The 18,129-nt window shown below is 47.2% G+C and overlaps 1 protein-coding gene across 1 annotated transcript in view; it reads left to right on the forward strand.

Annotated features, from left to right (window-relative positions):
- The first annotated feature begins 6,580 nt into the window (after positions 1–6,580).
- VANGL1 (VANGL planar cell polarity protein 1) overlaps positions 6,581–18,129 on the forward strand; it is a 40,770-nt gene continuing 29,221 nt past the window's right edge. Inside the window, exons 1-3 of the mRNA XM_058799987.1 lie at positions 6,581–6,662; positions 14,470–14,761; positions 16,476–16,602. Of these exons, the coding sequence (XP_058655970.1) occupies positions 14,679–14,761; positions 16,476–16,602 (210 nt within the window). The 5' untranslated portion in view covers positions 6,581–6,662; positions 14,470–14,678. The remainder of the gene's footprint in view (positions 6,663–14,469; positions 14,762–16,475; positions 16,603–18,129) is intronic.

Here is an 18,129-nt window from a genome sequence, read left to right on the forward strand (position 1 = left end):
CTAATCATGTGGTTATAGTCTAACAAAATGCTGACCAGTATCCTTGGCAAAGGTGTGCAAGGCTGCCAAAATTTGAGACTGGCTATAAATGATACCTTTCCTTCTCCCACAACTCTTATTTCATTACACAGCTTTTTGTGGCAGCTGTAGGGCAAAACCGGTTCCTTACTGCTTTCTAAAAAACTGTGTGAAAGGTTCCATGACCCTTTGATTCACTTTTTAGGGTAAAGTTTTTGATGTTGGATTTGCACTTTTGGGGCAAAGTTTTTGATGTTGGCTTTGCTCTACTGCAGGAGAACTTTCCTGTTTTTCACACTGTTGACACTATTATTAGCCAACATATTTTTAGGGTGTTTTTGTACAACGAGGCAATTAGTAGCTCTCCTAATAAGTGCTGTGACCAGGGAGACTTTGAGGTGCCAAACTTAATTGAATTTGAAGCTCATCTTCCAATAGGAAATCACCCCACAAACAGTGGAAAGGTTGTCCCTAAATATCTCATGGCACAACATACATCTCACTGGCTGTGTTTACACTGCCCCTGTGGCACTATCTGCTTGTTTAATAATTCCAGGCGTGCCATGGTTCATCATGCTGCCTGGTGTGCTTCACACGAGGAGAAGCCCTCCTGAGCTGGATACTCTGTCCTTCACTCTTGGCTGTACCAAACAAGCCCATGGGATTCATTACCTCCTCTGACCCTGCTGGAGCTGAGGGCAGCCAATGCTGCACAGCACCTCTCTGGGTAAGACCTTTCTTGCAGCTGTTCCCAGGAACAGCCCCCTCTGCATTTGGCAGAGTGCCTGCAGGATCAGAGTCCGACTGTGAGGGTTTGGAGGGGTGAGAGGTGGTGGGTGGATGTACCTTGTTTTCCCCAGTCTCTCAAACTGGCCCTCTTCCAGCAGGCCGGCTGGTGGCACTGTTAATCAGCTGCAGCAGCTCACAGTGCTTCTCCAGCCTGGAAAAAACACTCCCTCTTTCCCAGAATTAAAACACCAATTACGCTTTTTTCTTTGGCAGCTTGACTGAACACATCACTTCAGTCTGCAGACTCAAGGCTCTGTTCCTCCACCTCTTCTTTTTCCTGCATGTTTACTGCCCTTTGTTAAAAGCTTTAGTTCCAAGTAGTCCAGTGTGTGCAGTCTTGTTCCTCAGCTTCACGCACACTTATGGGTTCTCTGGCCAGCAGTTGCACATGAAGAGAGGATTTGTCCTGTGGCTGTGTCCCCCAGAGCAGACTGAATGAGTGCATCTGCCCCCACTATGGCCAGCCATTCCTTTTTGAGGCCTCATGCTGCCCCTCACCCTGCTATGACTGACTGGAGTTACAGGGGAGAGGAGGGCTGGCTGTTAATGTCCCTTAGCCCTTAAGGCCCACAGGGAGCTGAGGGGTACCTGTAACACACAGGAAAAGGCATGGTATGTAACAGATTCTAGCCCTCTAACTCAGGGGCAAGTAAATAAATCAGGTTCTTGTCCTCTCTTGTCCTTTTCAACTGTACAGATGAAATTACCTCATTTTGTTCCCTTTAAATATACTTAGGAAATGCTTCTGGAGTGTGGGGACTTTGTTGTGGGTTTTTTGCTTTCTTTTTTTTTTTAAACAATGTTCTTAAGTATTCTTTAAATCTACTGAACCCAAAGAAAAGATCTACCTGTCTGCTTTGAAATGGAAGTGAGATTTCAATTGAATCCTGAATTGGGTTTTGCAGAATCTCAGTAAAGGGAAGTTTTTCTAGTGTTGCTACCCACCACCATTTCTCTTTATTTGGGCAGAAATAATGTATTTCAGATAATTCCATAAAGGGCTTAGCAGCTTTTATACAAATTGCTATACAAAATAAATGTGTCATGCTGCTTCTTCAGCTGTGCAGTACTATGCATTTTCCCTTTCTAAAGAGCAACCACTCCAAAAGGGAAGGAGGGAGTTCTTTTGTAGTCATGTCCCTCTGGCCTCTCTCTCTCTGTTCTTCCAAACAAGATTTTTTGCAGCAGAAGAGCTGAAAAGTGGGATCTTGTGCATTTCTGCCATTGCACGTTTAGTTAAACTTTGGATGTGAGCTGCTGGAGTGAGGTCAGCAGCTGAGAGCACGATCTTGCACAGCTCAGATTGGCTGTACAAGCAGTTTCATCAGACAGGACCTCTGAAGTGACATCCACTCTCAGGAAAAAACTTTGGACCCCGTGTTGGAGGCTCCAGCTGATGCTATATAAAAGCAGGCTGAATTCAGAATGACGTTTATACTTGTGCTGGCTCAGCTCACGCTTGTGTTTCTTGACAAAGCATTGCCTCTGATTCTCAGGGCATTATGCACACAAATTTTCTCTTTAGTGGCCTGTAACTTGAGAATGATCTTTCCCTTCTATTCAGGAAGTAGTAAAAGCAATACCAAGCACAGAAACCAATCAGGTTTTATGGACAAATGTAGACACGTGATTTTGTCACTGAATTTTGTCAGAGACAAAAATTATCTGGATATGTCACTGTGTGTTGGGGAAGGTGGAGCCTGGATTTTGAGGAAAGAAGACGACTGGTTTCCAAGGTGATGGAAGAAATCTACACTGAATCCAACCTCAGTATCTTAACAAAAATGGTGTTTGTGTGTATCACCAAACAGAGCAGAATCTGACCCACAAAAATAGAAAAATATAAGAATAAGGAGAGTGATTAATTTAAAATTAAGTGAAACCAAGGTCCTGGAGGAAAAAGAAAAGCAAACTTTTGAGCTGAGAGATGACTTAAAAATGTAACATACATGTCAAGTTGTGTGAAAACTCCCATTGCTTTACAGTATATGATCCTGGAAGACAGAATGTAGACCTTTATCCAGATGATTTCAGTGAATAGCAGGTTGCTGATGCACTGTGATCAGCAAATCAAAGTGTAAGACAGAATGATTCAAAACCCTAAAGGATTTGCCATAAGAATGGATAATATCCCCATTTTAGAAAGTGCCTCATCTCTCTGTGTTTTTTTGTCCAACTCATTCTTTTCACAGTGAAAAGTCCAAGCCTGAGGAATGCAGTAGATGGATTAATAGAATTACATATGAGTGTCTTCTCTAGAATGCAGATGTCTATATCATTTTGAATGTCCTGCAAGTATGTGTATTTCATGTTGTACCACACCATTAACCCATCTTGGCCCTGGTCAGATGGTACTGCATTGGTGGGAAGGCACGTAGAACCTTCAGAAAATGTGATGAAGACAGGAACTGTCTGGATCCTCACGTTTCAGACAGGAAGAGAATGTTCCTGCTTGCACTTGTAACATTTTTCTGTGTGTTTCTTCAAAGCTAAGGATAGAAACAACCCCCTCAAGGAGCTGTATGAAATGAGAATGCTAATCATGTTGCTGTTGAAAAAAGCAAATCAACAGAGAGTTTAGGAAAGAGAGAAGTTGCTTTTTGTAAAATCTGAAAAAGGCTTTGGTTTTGGTGGCTTAAGCAGAAAATAATTATTTAACTTGCTGAAATAAGTACAGGGCATCATTTCTTTGCTGCTTCCAGTGAATTTGAGGTTGCAGCGTTGACATTCACATTATAAGGATTGCTTTTTTTTTCTATAGAAGAGAGACAAATTTGGAGCAAATCAAAGGTATTTATGATCTCATAAAATGATCTCAAGTCTGCTGTGGAAACAGATGAAGAATCTGAAATCATCTCCCTTTCTTGTGTGCCACTTCATGAAACAATTTAGGCCTGGCTTCATATGTGTGCCCTAGCTCCTCACCTATCTGTGTGTGCATCTGAGGATCATGCCATAAAGCAGGGCCAAACCATATACTTGACCACTTACAAATCCTTCCTAAAATATCTCCTGGCCACTGTTCCAGCAGCAACAGGAAAAGATCCAATCAGAGGAGAACGGAACACTGTAAGTGTTTTGCATTACAAGCACGCTCTGGACCAGAGACCAACTTTGTTTGACATGGACATTCTGGAGTCCACTAACGTGATTCAGGGATTGGCACATCTGACACACCAGGAGCTGGGATTTCTTAGTTTTGAGAAGAGGCTTCAGAATGTAGTTGATGTGTGTAAATGTGTATCAATATGTATAAATATCAGTTGGAAGGGAATAAAAAAGTGGAGCCAGACTCTTCTCAGTGGGACCTAGTGAAAGGAAAGGAGGGAACAGGTGCCAACTGAGATGCATGAAATTACATTTAAATGTGAGAAAAACCCAATTTTTACTATTCATGTGTTAAACACTGGAACAGGTTGCCCAGGGAGCTTGTGGACTCTTTGTCTTTGGAGATGTTCAAAACCCTGCCTGGCACAGCCCTGAGCAACCTGCTCTAGCTGACCCTGTTCTGACTGGAAAGACTGGACCTCCAGAGGTCCACTGCAACTGAAACAATTCTCCTGTGAATCTATAAGACCCATTCAGGTACCTTAAAGAAAATCCTAATCAACTCTAAATTTACCTATTCAGTAGTGTACAGGAGCAGAGCACTTCACACATTTCTGAACTATGACCCTTCTACACAGGTAGCTTGACTCAGACGAAACATTTCCTCGTGTCTCAGAGGTTTAAACAGATGATGAGAGATAAACATGTAACAATATCTCAGAATCTGCCCCTGAGCCCATCTTCAGTGTATTCCTCCTTTGCCAGTCTTCTGTGTAACACCTTGACCTTGTTAGGAGTGAGGGGCTTCACTGCTGGGTCCAAGAGGTATCTGCACCAGGTCTGGGCAGGGCATGGGTGCTGGTTCTCACTGAGGTTTGTGTATACCCCTAGCTTATTTCTCTTAGCAGTCTCCTTTCTGTGGGGTACTCCAACAAGTCCTGCTGCTCTAAACCATGAAACAAGCATTGAGAAATCCTCTAAACCTTCTTGAGCAGCTGCTGGGGCAACATGGTAGGAAAAGAAATAGATTTAGCACAGTTTCTTTGTTGCTTTTAAAGATGTCTAGTTAAAGACCTTTGGTAAAGGTCTCTTTCCCTTGTTGATGTTTTCCCCTGAGTTTCCGTAGCCTTTCAGGCAGGGCAGTATCTCCCCCACATGGCACAGGTAAAAGCTTGCTCCTTGGATTGAGTTTCCCCCCTGCCCAGATGGGTGTCCTGCTTAAGCTCAAGCCTGTTGTCTTTTGTCATGTTTCACCCACCTCTGAGCAGAGTGAAATGTGACAAAATGAGCAAGCCCATGAGCCGTGGAGAGCCCTCAGCAGGCAGTGAGACTGTGGCAGGCTTTCAGCAGGGTGTCAGATGCTTTTCAGGGCAGAGACAGTCCCTGGAATGCAGCAGAGTACTCAGGCCTTGGGCAAGTTCAGACACATGTTGATGCATAATACAAGATGGAGCCTATCAGTGGATATCAGACTCTTCCAGTCAGTCACAGGGTTGGGTAGGCAGGTATGCCATGCAAAATAGGAGGTAATGTAACTACCAAATCAGAGTGGTATGGAAAGGTTTCTTGTCATTCCTGGTTGACTATTTCATTGTGAAGTCATTCTGTGGGCTATGGGTGTTTGAGTAGGGGGCAAGCATAACAAATAAAACTGTGGCATTATTTTGGGAAAAGGGAGGGAAGGCAAAGTGGAGGGAAAAAATAATAGATGCCATCTACAGAAGCCACAATAAGGCAAAACATACATTCTCTAGTAAGAATAACTTCAGTTTCTACTGCATTTGTTCCATTTGTTGCCTGGGTCATACCTGAGCAGTTCAAAATGCAGGACTGGAATCTAGGAGGTCTAGATTTTCTTCATACATTTCCAGTTGTTAGCTTGTTCTGTGTCCTGGAAACTTAAATATTTTTAAAGGGTAAAAAACCCAAAAGTAAAATGAAATAGGAGCAACATTTACATGTAGAAAAAAATTACTTGTGCTAACACAGGACTCTCCTGTTTCCTTCCCACCTGCCCGGAGCAAGTGGTGCCAGGAATTTGGTGCCCTAGGCAGGCTTCAGGCAAAGCAGGCCCTTCTCCCTGGGCGGCAGGAGGCCCTTCCTCATGGCAGTCCTCTGGTGACCAGGGGCAAAGGGCGCTGCGGCTGCAGGCTTTGGGTGGAGGAACAGACCGAGCCATCCCCAAAGAGAGGCATTAGAGTGCCTGGGAATACACTCAGCCTTAGAGGAAACCCAGGGACACGGTAGTCTGGGATGGGATAGCTCCAAGGGACCGATCTTTTTCTTGGAGGAGAAGGTGACAGCATAGGACAGGCGAGGAGCTTGGCTGGGTGGAGGAGAGCTGCAGAGCCTTGGAAGAGCTGCGGGGCTCATGGGCCGGGCACCGGGAGCAAGGAGGGCGGCGATGGGGAAAGCAGCGGCAGGAGATGTGAAGGAGCGTGTGTACGCCCGAGGTGCGGAGGAGGCTGAACTACGGGGAGAGCTTCAAGCGTCAAATGAGGCCTCGGGGCTGAGTAGCGGGTCCCACACAGCCCCACCAGGTGCGGCTGCAGCAGGCCCCGGCTCCGAGGGATTCGGCTGCCGGAGCCTCAGGTACCGTGAGGGCGGCCGCTGCCAGGGCAGGCGAGCCTCGCCCGGGGGCGGTGGCTCCGGCGGGGGAGGGACGGGCTGCGGGGCGGTGCCGGGCACAGGAAGCGGAAAGCGGCAGCAGCGACGGCGGCCGCCGCCGGGGAAGGTGGCCGGGAGCGGCGCGGTGGCGGAGGGTCGGGTCGGTGCCGGCAGCAGCATGGGACGCCCGCGGGAGGGAGGTGAGTCCGTCCATCCGCCCGTCGGTCTGTGCGGGGCCGGCCGCGGTGCGGGCGGCGATGCCGCTGCCCCCACCACGCCCTCCCGCCGCCGGGACCCCGGTGCTGGGGCGGCGGGAGCGGCGGTGTGGCAGCCTCCGGCTCCCGCGCCTGGCCGCAGGGTCCGTGCCCGGCCGGGCGGTGCTGCTGAGGCCCCCGGCGGTGCCCGCTGCGGGGCCAGCCCGCCGCGTCCCGCTGCCCTGCCCGGCGCTTTCCGCGCTGCGCGCTGGTTCCCGTGCCTGGGCGATGGTGGAAGGCGGGCGGGGGCCTCCCCCCTGCCGGCCGGGCTCAGCCTGCCCGCCGTGAGGCTGCGGGGGCGGCGGGTCCGCGGTCTCGGCATCCCGGGAGAAGGCGCTCGGTGCCGGCGAGGGCCGTGGGCGCAGCAGCGCTTTGCTGCCTAGCCTCGCCCTGCAAGGAGCCGTGCGCTGTGGGTGCGAGAGGCTCCGTGCTGCTGTGAATGCTCTGCCGGCGGTGCCTTGCCTGCCTACGGTGTGTGAAACAAACTGCTCTGTGTTTGGGCTCATCCCGCTGGGCAGCGCGGGAGGGGGAGCAGGAGTGACGGGAACGAGAGCTGCTGCGAAATAACATTGGGGGTTTGGTTTTTTATTCAGAAGGGTGTCAAGGTGGTGAACTGACTCTCTTATGCCGAGGGTTGAACTCTTTGAATTGCAGAGTCGGTGAAAGCAGAAGTGACTTGATGGCAGGGTTTTAAATCTGAGGAGGCAGCTGGGCGATTCTGTGGCTGTTTGGAGCAGTGGGATTTTTTTGACCCCGGGTTTGTCAGTAATGAACTGCCCACAAGATCTATAAAGAGTTAAGAAATGGAGTCACGCTGGCTGGAAGTGCAAATTAGGATGTTATGAAGTATGTTCTGTGATATCATTGCCTGTGAGCTCAGCCTGACTTCAAGGAGGAGAGTTGTGGAGAAGGGAGCTTCAGCAGTGCTTTGCCACCTTTGAAGAGCTTCGTTCTGACCATGCTTGGCTCTTTTCCCCCACTGGGGTTTGGCTATGTAGCTGGCCACAGCTACGAGGCCAGTGTTGGCTCAGTGATCACTACAGTCGTTAATTTTGAAAAATAAGTGTAAATGGAGTCTTGTAGAAAACCTCCTTTAAAAATGTTCCCTATAGCTGAAATTTTGGAATAATCCCAGGCTGTACTGGAACCAGCCAGGCAAATATCTAACTGCTCCCAGCCACCGACCAGCAGCTCCCAGTGGTTGCTTCTGGCCTTTCTGGTTTTGGTTAGCAGTGGCAGTTGTTCCTGGTGGCTGTTGTCTTATGGATATGTGCACCTGGAGAGGGCTTCCTGCCATTGTGAGACTGGGATACAGTACTAGGACAACACTGCAGTTGTACTAGCAGAACTGCGTGTTGTGTTGTTGTAGCCTGCCTTCCTTTCACCTCTTGCAACCAAAGCAAAGGATGGTGTCAGAAATGTGACTTTGCTGCTGCAGGGCTTGTGCTGCTGTGTGGGGAGCTGAGAGGCAGACCTGAGTGGAGATCTGTGATGTCCAGTTCTGCTGGTGGGAAATAGTGAGCTCCTGTTTCCCCATGTCTGGTACTGTTGCTTGGAAGAAGAAAATGAACCCATGTAAAAACAATCTTAGTACTTCTTTTAATTCATCATTATCCTGTATGTCAGGATTTTTTGACTTGGGTCAAATTAAAAATCAATGGTTATTTCCTCTGGGGTCAACACCTTTGCCCTCTCTCCTTGCAAGGGCAGAATGGCATTGGACTTGTACAGATTTGAGCATGAGGGAGATGTAGAGAGACTCCATTCTGTGGCATCCCACTGTGCTGTGTCCTGGGGATTTTCTCAGGGTCTGTAGACTTTTTTTGTTGTTCTAGATTTAAATAGAAAATGCTGGCAGATATGAAGTGTGTTAAAGGAGGGAGTGCTCTTTCAGTAGAGAAACCTTTTCCAGTTCATACCTTTTAATGCTAACTCAGTATCTAAGTGCTGTGGCTAAAAGCAAGTACTGAAAATGAGGTACAGGTACTGCCTGTTGGGGTAGGCAGAGTCAGCAGTGTCTTGTGAGACACTTTTCCCCGTTTGTTTTGTTTTAAATGTCAATATGGAAAACTGAATTCCTGTGCACAGTCCCAGGTGCCCTGGTGTCCTGAGTTGAGGCCACACTGCCTTGTGCCCTGCTGCATGGCTCTGGGGTTAAGGGGAGCACTGGAAGATCTGGCAGCATGGAACAGACCCATGAGTGAGGAAGCACAAGCTTTCACCAGTCTGACAGGATGGCACTGAGGTGTAGTTTGCATGATTGAGTCTCAAATGCTCATCGTGCTTCAGAAACCTGGACAGCCCAGATGTGCCTCTTGGAGTGGGCAGAGGACATCCTCCAGGGAAGTGCTTCACAGATGGGCGCCAGGTAGAGAGCTTCCAGCTGTGTAACAGGGGGACAAGAGGCTGGGGGTCACTGCTTGGAAACTCTATGCTCACTTGAGTGGTGATTTTGCCTGGGTATTTCTCTTGTCAGTTGCTGTGTTTTCAGACCTGTGTTGCTGCATGTTCTGATTAAACAGTGGATTGCTTCAATGAACCAAGTGGCTTTTCCTTCTGAAATACCCGTGTCATGGACTAATGGTTTTCAGCTTTGGGGCTGGAAATTCCAGGGGATGTGTGAAATCTTTCTGAGGAGCCTCTGAGAAGCAAAAGAAAAGAGAACCTATTGCTAAAGGGCTTGAATTTGTTGATTATTAAATGGGGTTTTTTAGAATGAGGGGCAAATCAAGAGCCTCCACCATACAGTAAAAGCCATGGTTTAGTTTTTTTAATATATATATCTAAAATATATATGGCCAAAATTGACCTTATTTAATGACATGCAAAAATAAATACAAATATTTTAGAAAAGCCTTGTTTCCCAAAGCTCACTGCCCGTTAAAACTGGAAGTCTTGGCTCTGCGAGTAGATGAGCATGGATGAACTTATGTGCTTCCAGATCAAGTTGCTGGATTGGGGCCTGCTCAGGAAATTCAAAAGCAAGAGGTTCCTGTGGCATTGCTCATAGGTCTTACTATGTCTGCAGTTGAAGTTACGCAACTTGTCATTTTCCTGAAGTGAATAATGGGAATGTGCTGCAGCAGTACTGTGCAGCCAGGCCAGTGCTGGAGTTGGAAAAGCTTCCTCACTGCTTAGCCATCTTAATTGTTTTTACTTTTGAACCCTCAGCGCTTGAGGTTCGGTGTGTTTGATTTGCAAAGCTCTTCGTTTCACTAAATGAAGGGAAAAAAAAAGATTTCTCAGTGCAATAGCTCGTGGGCATCCATTACCCCGCAGACAGCTGGTGCTGTTTAACAAGTGAGACTGACAGCGTTTGGAGCTGCATTCTGCGCACATCCTCACGGACACTTGTGGCTGCTTTGCGCTCCAGATGGCACTTCCAAATACACACAACTTCATGAACTGACTGGTAAACCAACTCTAATTGATTGCAAGTTTTAAACAGAGCAAGATTCAAACTGTGCAAAGATTTCAAAGATGAGCTGCTCTGGAGTTATTTGCCTCAACTTCACAGGGGAAAATCCATTGGGAAAGCATGGGATGTAAAGGGAGCTGTTGTTTGCGTTTGCCCTCTTTGATTTAAAGATGTAACTCGCTCTTTTAAATTTCTCTTGGGCTGGGAGCCAAACTGCTCTCCCTTGAAGACGATCACAAAGCAAACTTCATTGGAAATAGGATTGGGCTTCCAGTGTGGAAAATAGCAATTCAAAAGAACTCTTTTTGAGATTTATGAGCGTATGAAAAGAGGGAGTTACAATGAGTTGTGTAGCTGCATAGAAACTGTAATTACAGTGATCTCTGGGGTATTTAGGGGTAGCTACATTTCTTCACTGTCATGCAGGGTGTGGCAGTCCTCCTTGCCAGCACAGGGTCCCAAAATTTACTTCGGGGTGCCCTTACCATTGTTTTCCATCTAGTACTTGGCTTCTTTTCTGTCATCAGTGAATAGGGGAAAGGCAAAGTGAGAGTGCTGGCCCTACTGGGAGCAGAGTTCTGGGTGTACAGTTTATACAACTGTCGTGGTGGAGCAGAGGAGGCATTCCCACCTCCCCTCTAGCTGTTTGCTTGTGCTGCTATTCACCCTGATGTTGGTTTTGATGTTTTGAGCTGTGCTGTGAACTAGGTCACGGAAAGGATCCAAGACAAAAGCGTGGCAGGGGGGCAAAAAGGGATTTTTTGTTTTGTTTTCCAGCAGTGCTGTTTGCTTGCTGAGAATTGTGTTGACACAACCGAGAGTGGTGAACCGTGGTGCGGAGGTGGAAGCTACTTACACCAGCTTTCTTGTCAACGCTGAAATACAGTGCAACTGTACCCTCGGGCCAACAGGGCTTTGTTTCATGCAGGGCCAGAAGCTCTGCAAACAGACCATGCCTTCAGCAGAGTCCTGCAAGATGTAATGATCATTTGTGAAGCCATTTCAATTGGCTGTGTTGTACTCTGAATTCAGGCTCTTTTGTGAAGGGATGAGGCCCCAGATGATGGGGCTGCTGTTTAAGCAGAACACTTGTTCTTGCCCAGAGGGGTAGGGTAGGAATCATCATTAGCAGTGATTTAGTAGTGGAGGTGCGTGAAGACTGTGCTCAGTTTGGATATGGTTGTGTTATGAAGGACACAAGAACAGCTTGTCTTCTCTAGGTCTCCTCAAGCTCTAGTAGTGGCCACTCTTGGGTTGATGGCTAATCCAGTGTTGACTTCAGTCTATGCAATTGGAAGAACTCCAACCCAGAGGTGTAGTTTAGCTTGTTAACTGTATTTTGGTCCCTTCCTTACCTCCTCCACAGTAGTTTCAAAAGCTTTTGTGGTGTCAGGCTGCCCTGCCTTCCTGCTGTGAAGTAGATCAGGAGGTGGGTAAGTGGCTTGGCATGGTGGTGGGGAGTGCGTGTTTGGACTGTGCCCCTCCCTCCTTGGCTGGGAGTGGTGTCTATCTAGCAATCCAGGCTACCCTCTGTTGGACAAGTCTAGGAAGCCTTCTTGACAATCATTCTCAGCTGGACACCAGGCAAAGCCAGTGGTCTTCTGCTTTTTGCAGCTGAGGTCGGGCAGAGGTACTTTGTTCTTGGCTGGCCTGTGAGTGCCTTGACAGGAAGATTATTTAACCACTGGTGTGTCCTGCAGTTGGGGCAAGGGGGAGGTGCAGAGTCCCTGAGTTCATCCTAGAATCCTTTAGGTTGGGAAATATCTCTGAGATTACTGCTTTTGACGGTGATCCAGGAGACTTGATGGTTTTTGGGGGCCGCCTTGTTGACTTTTCACAGAGCTGTGTCAAAACCGTTGCTCTTGCTTACACAGAAAGGGAAAGTTGGCATGATCCAGCCTGCCCTGAGGTTCCTGTGTTGGTCTTTTCTGCCTGGTGCCCAAACACTGCCTTGCTTAACTCACCATCAAATGGGCACTGCTTGTTCATGGTACCTGCCCAGGCAGCCTGTGCATTTCCACAGCAGCCTCTGCCTGCAGAAATGTTCCCAGAGGCCTCCAGAGAAGTATGGTCCTGTGCTGATGGGGTGAGAGGGGCCAAAAGAGGAGCTCTATTCCCAGTCGCTGCCTCAGCTCTGGTTCTTTTACCTGGGATATGGGGAAAAATTCTTCTATGTGGTTAGAGGAAAGGGGGGAGAGTTTATACTTTCCTAGAGGGCTAGAAAAATACGTAACCTTTACTGATATATGCCAGCAGCCCTCCTTGCTTTTCCTTTTCCTAAAATGCAGTGATATGTATCTGCAAAGGTAATGGCTGTTCTCAAAGGAACTCCAGTAACATCACAGTGGTTTAGGACTACAATAACTTGTCACCTTTTGTTCAATTGAGGGTGTTTCATGTCCGTGGTGCCTAATGACTGTAAAGTCCTGTGTAGCCATCTCCTCATCGTGCTTTTTGAACGCAGGGGGGTTGTGGCCTCATCTCCATTTATCAGAGGAAGACGGACAGAGAGAAAGGATTTTTCTGTGTTGCCTAGCAGGACAGTAGAGGTAAAAATCAGCTTTAATGAGCCTATTGCTGGAGCAGTAAGGTACAGGCTGTGTGCAAATCCAGGGAGTTAATGAGTGTTAACATCACATCCTGGGCTGGGGGATTTTTTTTCTTGTTACAGTAATGATGCCATTTTCCAAACTGTGCTGTGCCTTGGCTTTGTTTAACTGTTTTTAAATCCATCCTCATTCCTTTCCTCCTGAAACCGGGCCTTATGGTCCCATCCTTAATTTGTCCTTTTCGTATTCTCTGAGTTACAATGTGCTCTTAGAGCTTGGGAATCCTGTACACAGGAGGTCCCCTGCCTTTCTGCTTTCCAAGAGCCCTGGAAAGCCCAAGTGTTTTGCAAATACCTGCAGCTCTGGATGCAGTGGGGTGCTGCTTTACTTTGTTGCAGATTGCACCTCCAGCCAAGGAACCCTGTGGGGAGGAGGCTTGGTTCTTTGGCAATGCTTGCTTGTGGCAGAGCTCTCTGCTCTGCTGCGAGCCTCTGTGGAGGTGTTAATGGAGGAATCTTATGGCTTGCAAGAATAGCTGGCCAAAGCAGGATTTCTGTTGTTGTCCCTCTGTCTTTGGGGAAGGAGAGGGATGAAAGCAGTGGTTGCCTTTTTTTATTGCTAACCGCTTCAAAAACTGCTGTGAGCAGAAAATTACAGAGGAATCTAATTTAAAGTGCTCTTTTGCCCGCTCTGAAAGCATGGCATGGCTTCAGTGCTGTGTTGGCTGGAGGCAGCAGTTGCCTGGGCAGAAGGCGTGTGAGAGTGCTCCTGTGTGCCACAGGAGTGCTGGGCTGTGCCAAGGTACCTCTGTCCATAGCTGCAACCCTTCCCTCTTCCCTATTTGCATGTGTTTCCTCAAACCAGCGATCAGCTCCTTAACGCCCCTCCTTTCCACGTCTCTTCTCACCTAAGGCAGGATGTGGGTTTGGAAAATGGGATGATGTCTACCCTTCCTTCCCACAGGGCTGGGGGTTTTGACATGTTACTGTTGGTAATTGTTCTAATGTTGCCCTGCTCCAAAAAGCATGACCCTCTTCTGTCCTTTAAAGATGTGACTTCAGCTACTGTTCCAAGTGGAAGTACATTGTAAAAGTGTGGCCCATATAAGCTAGATGTGATCTCTAATCGACTCTCCCCAGTGTTATTAGTATGTGTATATATAGAGATGATTTTTAATAAAATTGAATTCTTCGAGGCCCGAATTAGCTTTTGGAGACTAAGGTTACAAAGAGAGGGAGGTGTTCACAGTGCCATTGATTGTACAGTAACTAATGCCTGTATAATGGGCACACCTTGCAGTTAAGAAAACAAAGCAGGCTCAGACATGGTGGGCTGATTCTCTCCAGCATTTCTCCTAGGGAAGTTGCCCTCACCCCCACCCCTTCCCCCTGTAAATAGGCTGTAATGCTGCTGTTCTGAAGGGGGGGTTATTAGGGCTGTGTCACGCAGGACAAGAGATGTGGTGTCGAAGCCAAGCCTTGTCGTTTTTCTGTGGGTGAATTTTGGTATGTAAGGCTGCTGTGCCTTCTCCAAGTCACTGTCCCTACCAGGTGACCTAGACTGTCTCTTCCAGCTTTTTAGATGAATGGGCTGAACTCTGCAAAACAGATGCACTGAATTAATTTAAAGCTCTTCAAATGCATATATTTCACTAGATCAGAAAGAGAGGCTGAGCAGGACAGGCTTGATGAGTGTGATATGTGGCCAGAGTGAGGGAATTCCTGCAGCAGGGATGATGTCTTGCTTTGCTTAGAGTGCACTTCCATGCCTGTTTCTCGTTTCTTAGGTCAATCGTGAGAAGCCAAGCACCCTCCCTCCCCTCCCCTCTGATCAGATTCCTTTTAAGTGAAGCTCACTCAGTCTCTGAGGACCAGATCTCACCGATGACTGGGAAGCAAAGAGTACCCAGGAAAGCACTTTTACCACGGACTCCACCTCAGGAGCACCAGGAACTCATCTTCTGAATAAAATCTGTGCCCCTTCTGTGCACACCCGATGTCTGCTGCGATGGATACAGAATCAACATATTCGGGATACTCCCACTACTCAGGTCACTCCAAAAAAGCTCACAGACAAGGGTAAGGAAATGTTTGTTTTCAATTACTTACTGCTCTAAGTTAGGATATGTCCTATGGGGAAAAAAACCTGTAAGCCAGGATAAAATCGGTGGACCCAGATGTCTGGAGAAGATAGATGTGGAAAGTCCTTGTGGGGAACACAGTGAGGAGACTTGAAGCTGCTAATTCATTGATATTCAACCTGTTGGATGCATGCTGGGGTTGTGTGGCCAAAAAGATTGGGGTAGTGCCAGCAGAAAGAAAAGATTACCTAACTCCCTCTTAAAGGGTGAGGGATGAGTACAGTATCTGGGGAAAAGACGTGTTAGACTTCCTAAATTGGTAATTGCTAGTTGTCTTCTGATGCCATTTCTTTATTCTGTAATAATAAGGTTTCCTGCCTCTCCCCACCCTCCTCCAGCCTACTCTGTTAATGGTGTGTTGAGGTTTTTTAAATAGAATTTGAGTGGTACTTGAGTCGGCAGCAAGTCCTTTATCAGCGTTGATTGGATTAGAAGTCAGGCTTTTCTGAACTTGAATAGCAAGTCCTTTCTGTTGTGGTAGTTCAACAGCCTGAAAATCCATCTGCTCTGAAACTTTTGGAAGCGTTTTCTTTTTTTTTTCCTACACTATACTTAGTTTTAAGTGTAAAATATGTGCCACTTACTGTTTGCAACTTATTACTGAGCTGGTCCAAAATAATTTTGCAATTCGGAAGCAATTACCCTGTGTGGCTGGAAAAAGAATTCTTCCATGAAGTCTCTTTGCTCACAGTCCAGTTATCGAGTAAAACTTGTCTTGTTTGCCTTTTTTCCCTTCTTTAGCATCCAACCCCCAATACAGATTGCCCTTTTAAACTTAGAATGCTATGTGGAAAGATGCCTTCAGAGTTCCAAAAACAACATAAAAATCCCAGAGCCCTTAAACTGGAAAAAGTGTCATCCCCTGAAACCTTTGGGCTTTGGTAATTCCAAGAGAGAGGCAGAGCTGGAATACTCATGTGTTAAGACAGTCCCTGAGCACAGTGAGGGTTTCCAGTGCAAAGGCTGCTTTCCTGTCCATGTGGGAATGGGGAGGAAAGCATTGGTGGGCAGATTGGTGGGGCTTAATTCATCTTGAGATTTTCTCAGATGAGAAGCTGTGAGGTCTGCAAGGGTGCTCTGGAAATAAAGACTGGCCTTGTACCCTTGATGTTCTTGCTTTCTTTGTGAGAGGTTAACTTGAGGTTATTAACCAGTGGAAATAAACTTCACCAATTGTCCTACAGTGTTAAGGTCAGAGATGACAAGACTCTGCTTTGCAGGAACCAAAGCTCTATTGATTAATTCCTTGTGTTAACTGGGCATGTCCCTGCAAGACACTTTCTTGGAGGTGGAGAACTGTGTAGACCAGTAAATTCCAAATGGAAATGCCAGTTGTTTGGAGCATGCAGGCTTTGCCTTTGAGCAGAGCACTGATGAAAGGTGTTTTAGGGGGTGGGCATGGATCCCTGTCCTCCCCTCTGCTGTCACTGAGGGGGTGATCTGTCCCAGCCCCCAGGCTGTCAGCTTCTTTGGGCAAAGTCCCTTTCCACCTCCTCCAGAGCTTGCTTTGTCGCAGTCTATGTTGATCAAGAGAAAGGACAGACTTGTCCGATCTAATGCTTGGGGCACCTGTTGCAGGTAGAGGTGCAGCACCTTTCAGGCTCCATGGAGTAACTGGTAACATTGTTCTCCTCCTCCTCTGTTTGAAAAAGGAGCCGGGACAGACACAAATCTCCCCGAAGCAAAGACGGCAGTCGGTCGGAGAAGTCCGTCACTATCCAGACGCCTCCTGCAGAGCCGCTGCTCGGGAATGACGCCTCCCGGGCAGAGGAGGGCCAGGTAAGGAGGGCTGCAAACAAACCTGCAGGGTGTGTTGTGGGACAGGGCTGGGGGCTCGCTGCCTCATGAGAAGGAAGAGTTGGGAATTCTTTCTTTCTTATGAGAAGAAGGAATTGCTTGCAAGCTGTTTAGTAAAGAGTCATGGCTTGTGGGTGCCCTTTGCTCACGCATACAGCCAAGGTCTCAGTCACTCTGTCTTGTTCTGAGGGTGCTGTTTCTGACAGCACCAGTGCTGATGTGACAACTCCTTGGGCGCTACTTTGACTCTCTCTCCAGAGTGTCATCTGCCAGGCTCTATACAAACATCTGTTTCCATCGTCTCACTGTGCGTTATTCGGGTCAGCCCTTTCAGCTGTATATGTATTTCAGTTTTTATCCAGGATTTGCTACAGGTAATCTTGTAAAGTGCATTACAACCAGGATTCCAATAGGGAAAGGAATCAAGAGATGTGAAACTAGTGTGAAATAGCTGTGAAGGAGGGTGGACTCAGAAAAGCTAGTACATTAACAATGGGTTTGGTAAAAACTAGAGTAATGCTGCATTTGGATTGTAGCTAGGATGGATCCAGTGCTCTGCTCTAGCAGGTGATGTAAAGGTGCATATTCATTTTCAAACAATGCCTGGTGCTGCAAGGCCTAGAATGCAGGATGCTTCAGTACCTCCTGGGCTGGATTTGGGGTTTGTTAATCCTTGGCTGTGGGGTTCCATTTCTGTCTTTACCAAAAAAAAAAAAAAAAAAAAAAAAAAAAAAAAAAAAAAAAAAATCAGTGTGCAGCTTCCAGCCAAACTGTGTAACAGTATTCGTGTACCTAGGGGTGTGCTCATTTCATGTCCTGTAATTTGGTATTTTGTAATCAGTTGCTTCTTTTCACGAGTCCCAGCTGTTATTTCAAATAGTTCTAAAGGCACTGGTGAATTTCTAAGTCCTTGTTTTCATGCAGCCCTCCTCAATTAAAACCAAAGCTAAATAAGTTGATGTGTGAGCCCGACTTTCCTCCTAGGGACCAGAGTGACCTCAGTTAGATCCAAAAGCCATGTACCACTGAAGATTTAGCCTCATATTTCCTCTCCTGTGAGGAGAGGCTGCGACAGGTGGGGTTGTTCAGCCTGGAGAAAAGAAGGCTCAGAGGTGACCTTATTTTGTGGCCTTTCAGTATCTGAAAGGAGCCTGCAGGAGAGCCAGAGAGGGACTTTTTACAAGGGCATGCAGTGATAGGACAAGGGGCAATGGCTTTAAACTGAAAGGGGGTAGATGTAGAGTGGATATTAGGAAGAAATTATTTGCTGCGAGGATGGTGAGGCACTGGAATAGATTGCACAGAGAGGTTGTGGCTGCCCCATCTCTGGAAATGTTCCAAGGCTGGGTTAGATGGGACTTTGAGCAGCCTGGTCTAGTGGAAGATGACCCTGCCCATGGCAGGAGGGTTGGAACTGGATGATCTTTAAAGTCCCTTTCAACCCAGAGCATTCTCTGAGTCTCTGGTTCCATATAAATGTGCATTTTTTTGCATTAGGCTGTAGTCCAC

The sequence above is a fragment of the Ammospiza caudacuta genome, chromosome 2 (genome assembly GCF_027887145.1).
Source record: "Ammospiza caudacuta isolate bAmmCau1 chromosome 2, bAmmCau1.pri, whole genome shotgun sequence".
NCBI classification, from domain to species: domain Eukaryota; kingdom Metazoa; phylum Chordata; class Aves; order Passeriformes; family Passerellidae; genus Ammospiza; species Ammospiza caudacuta.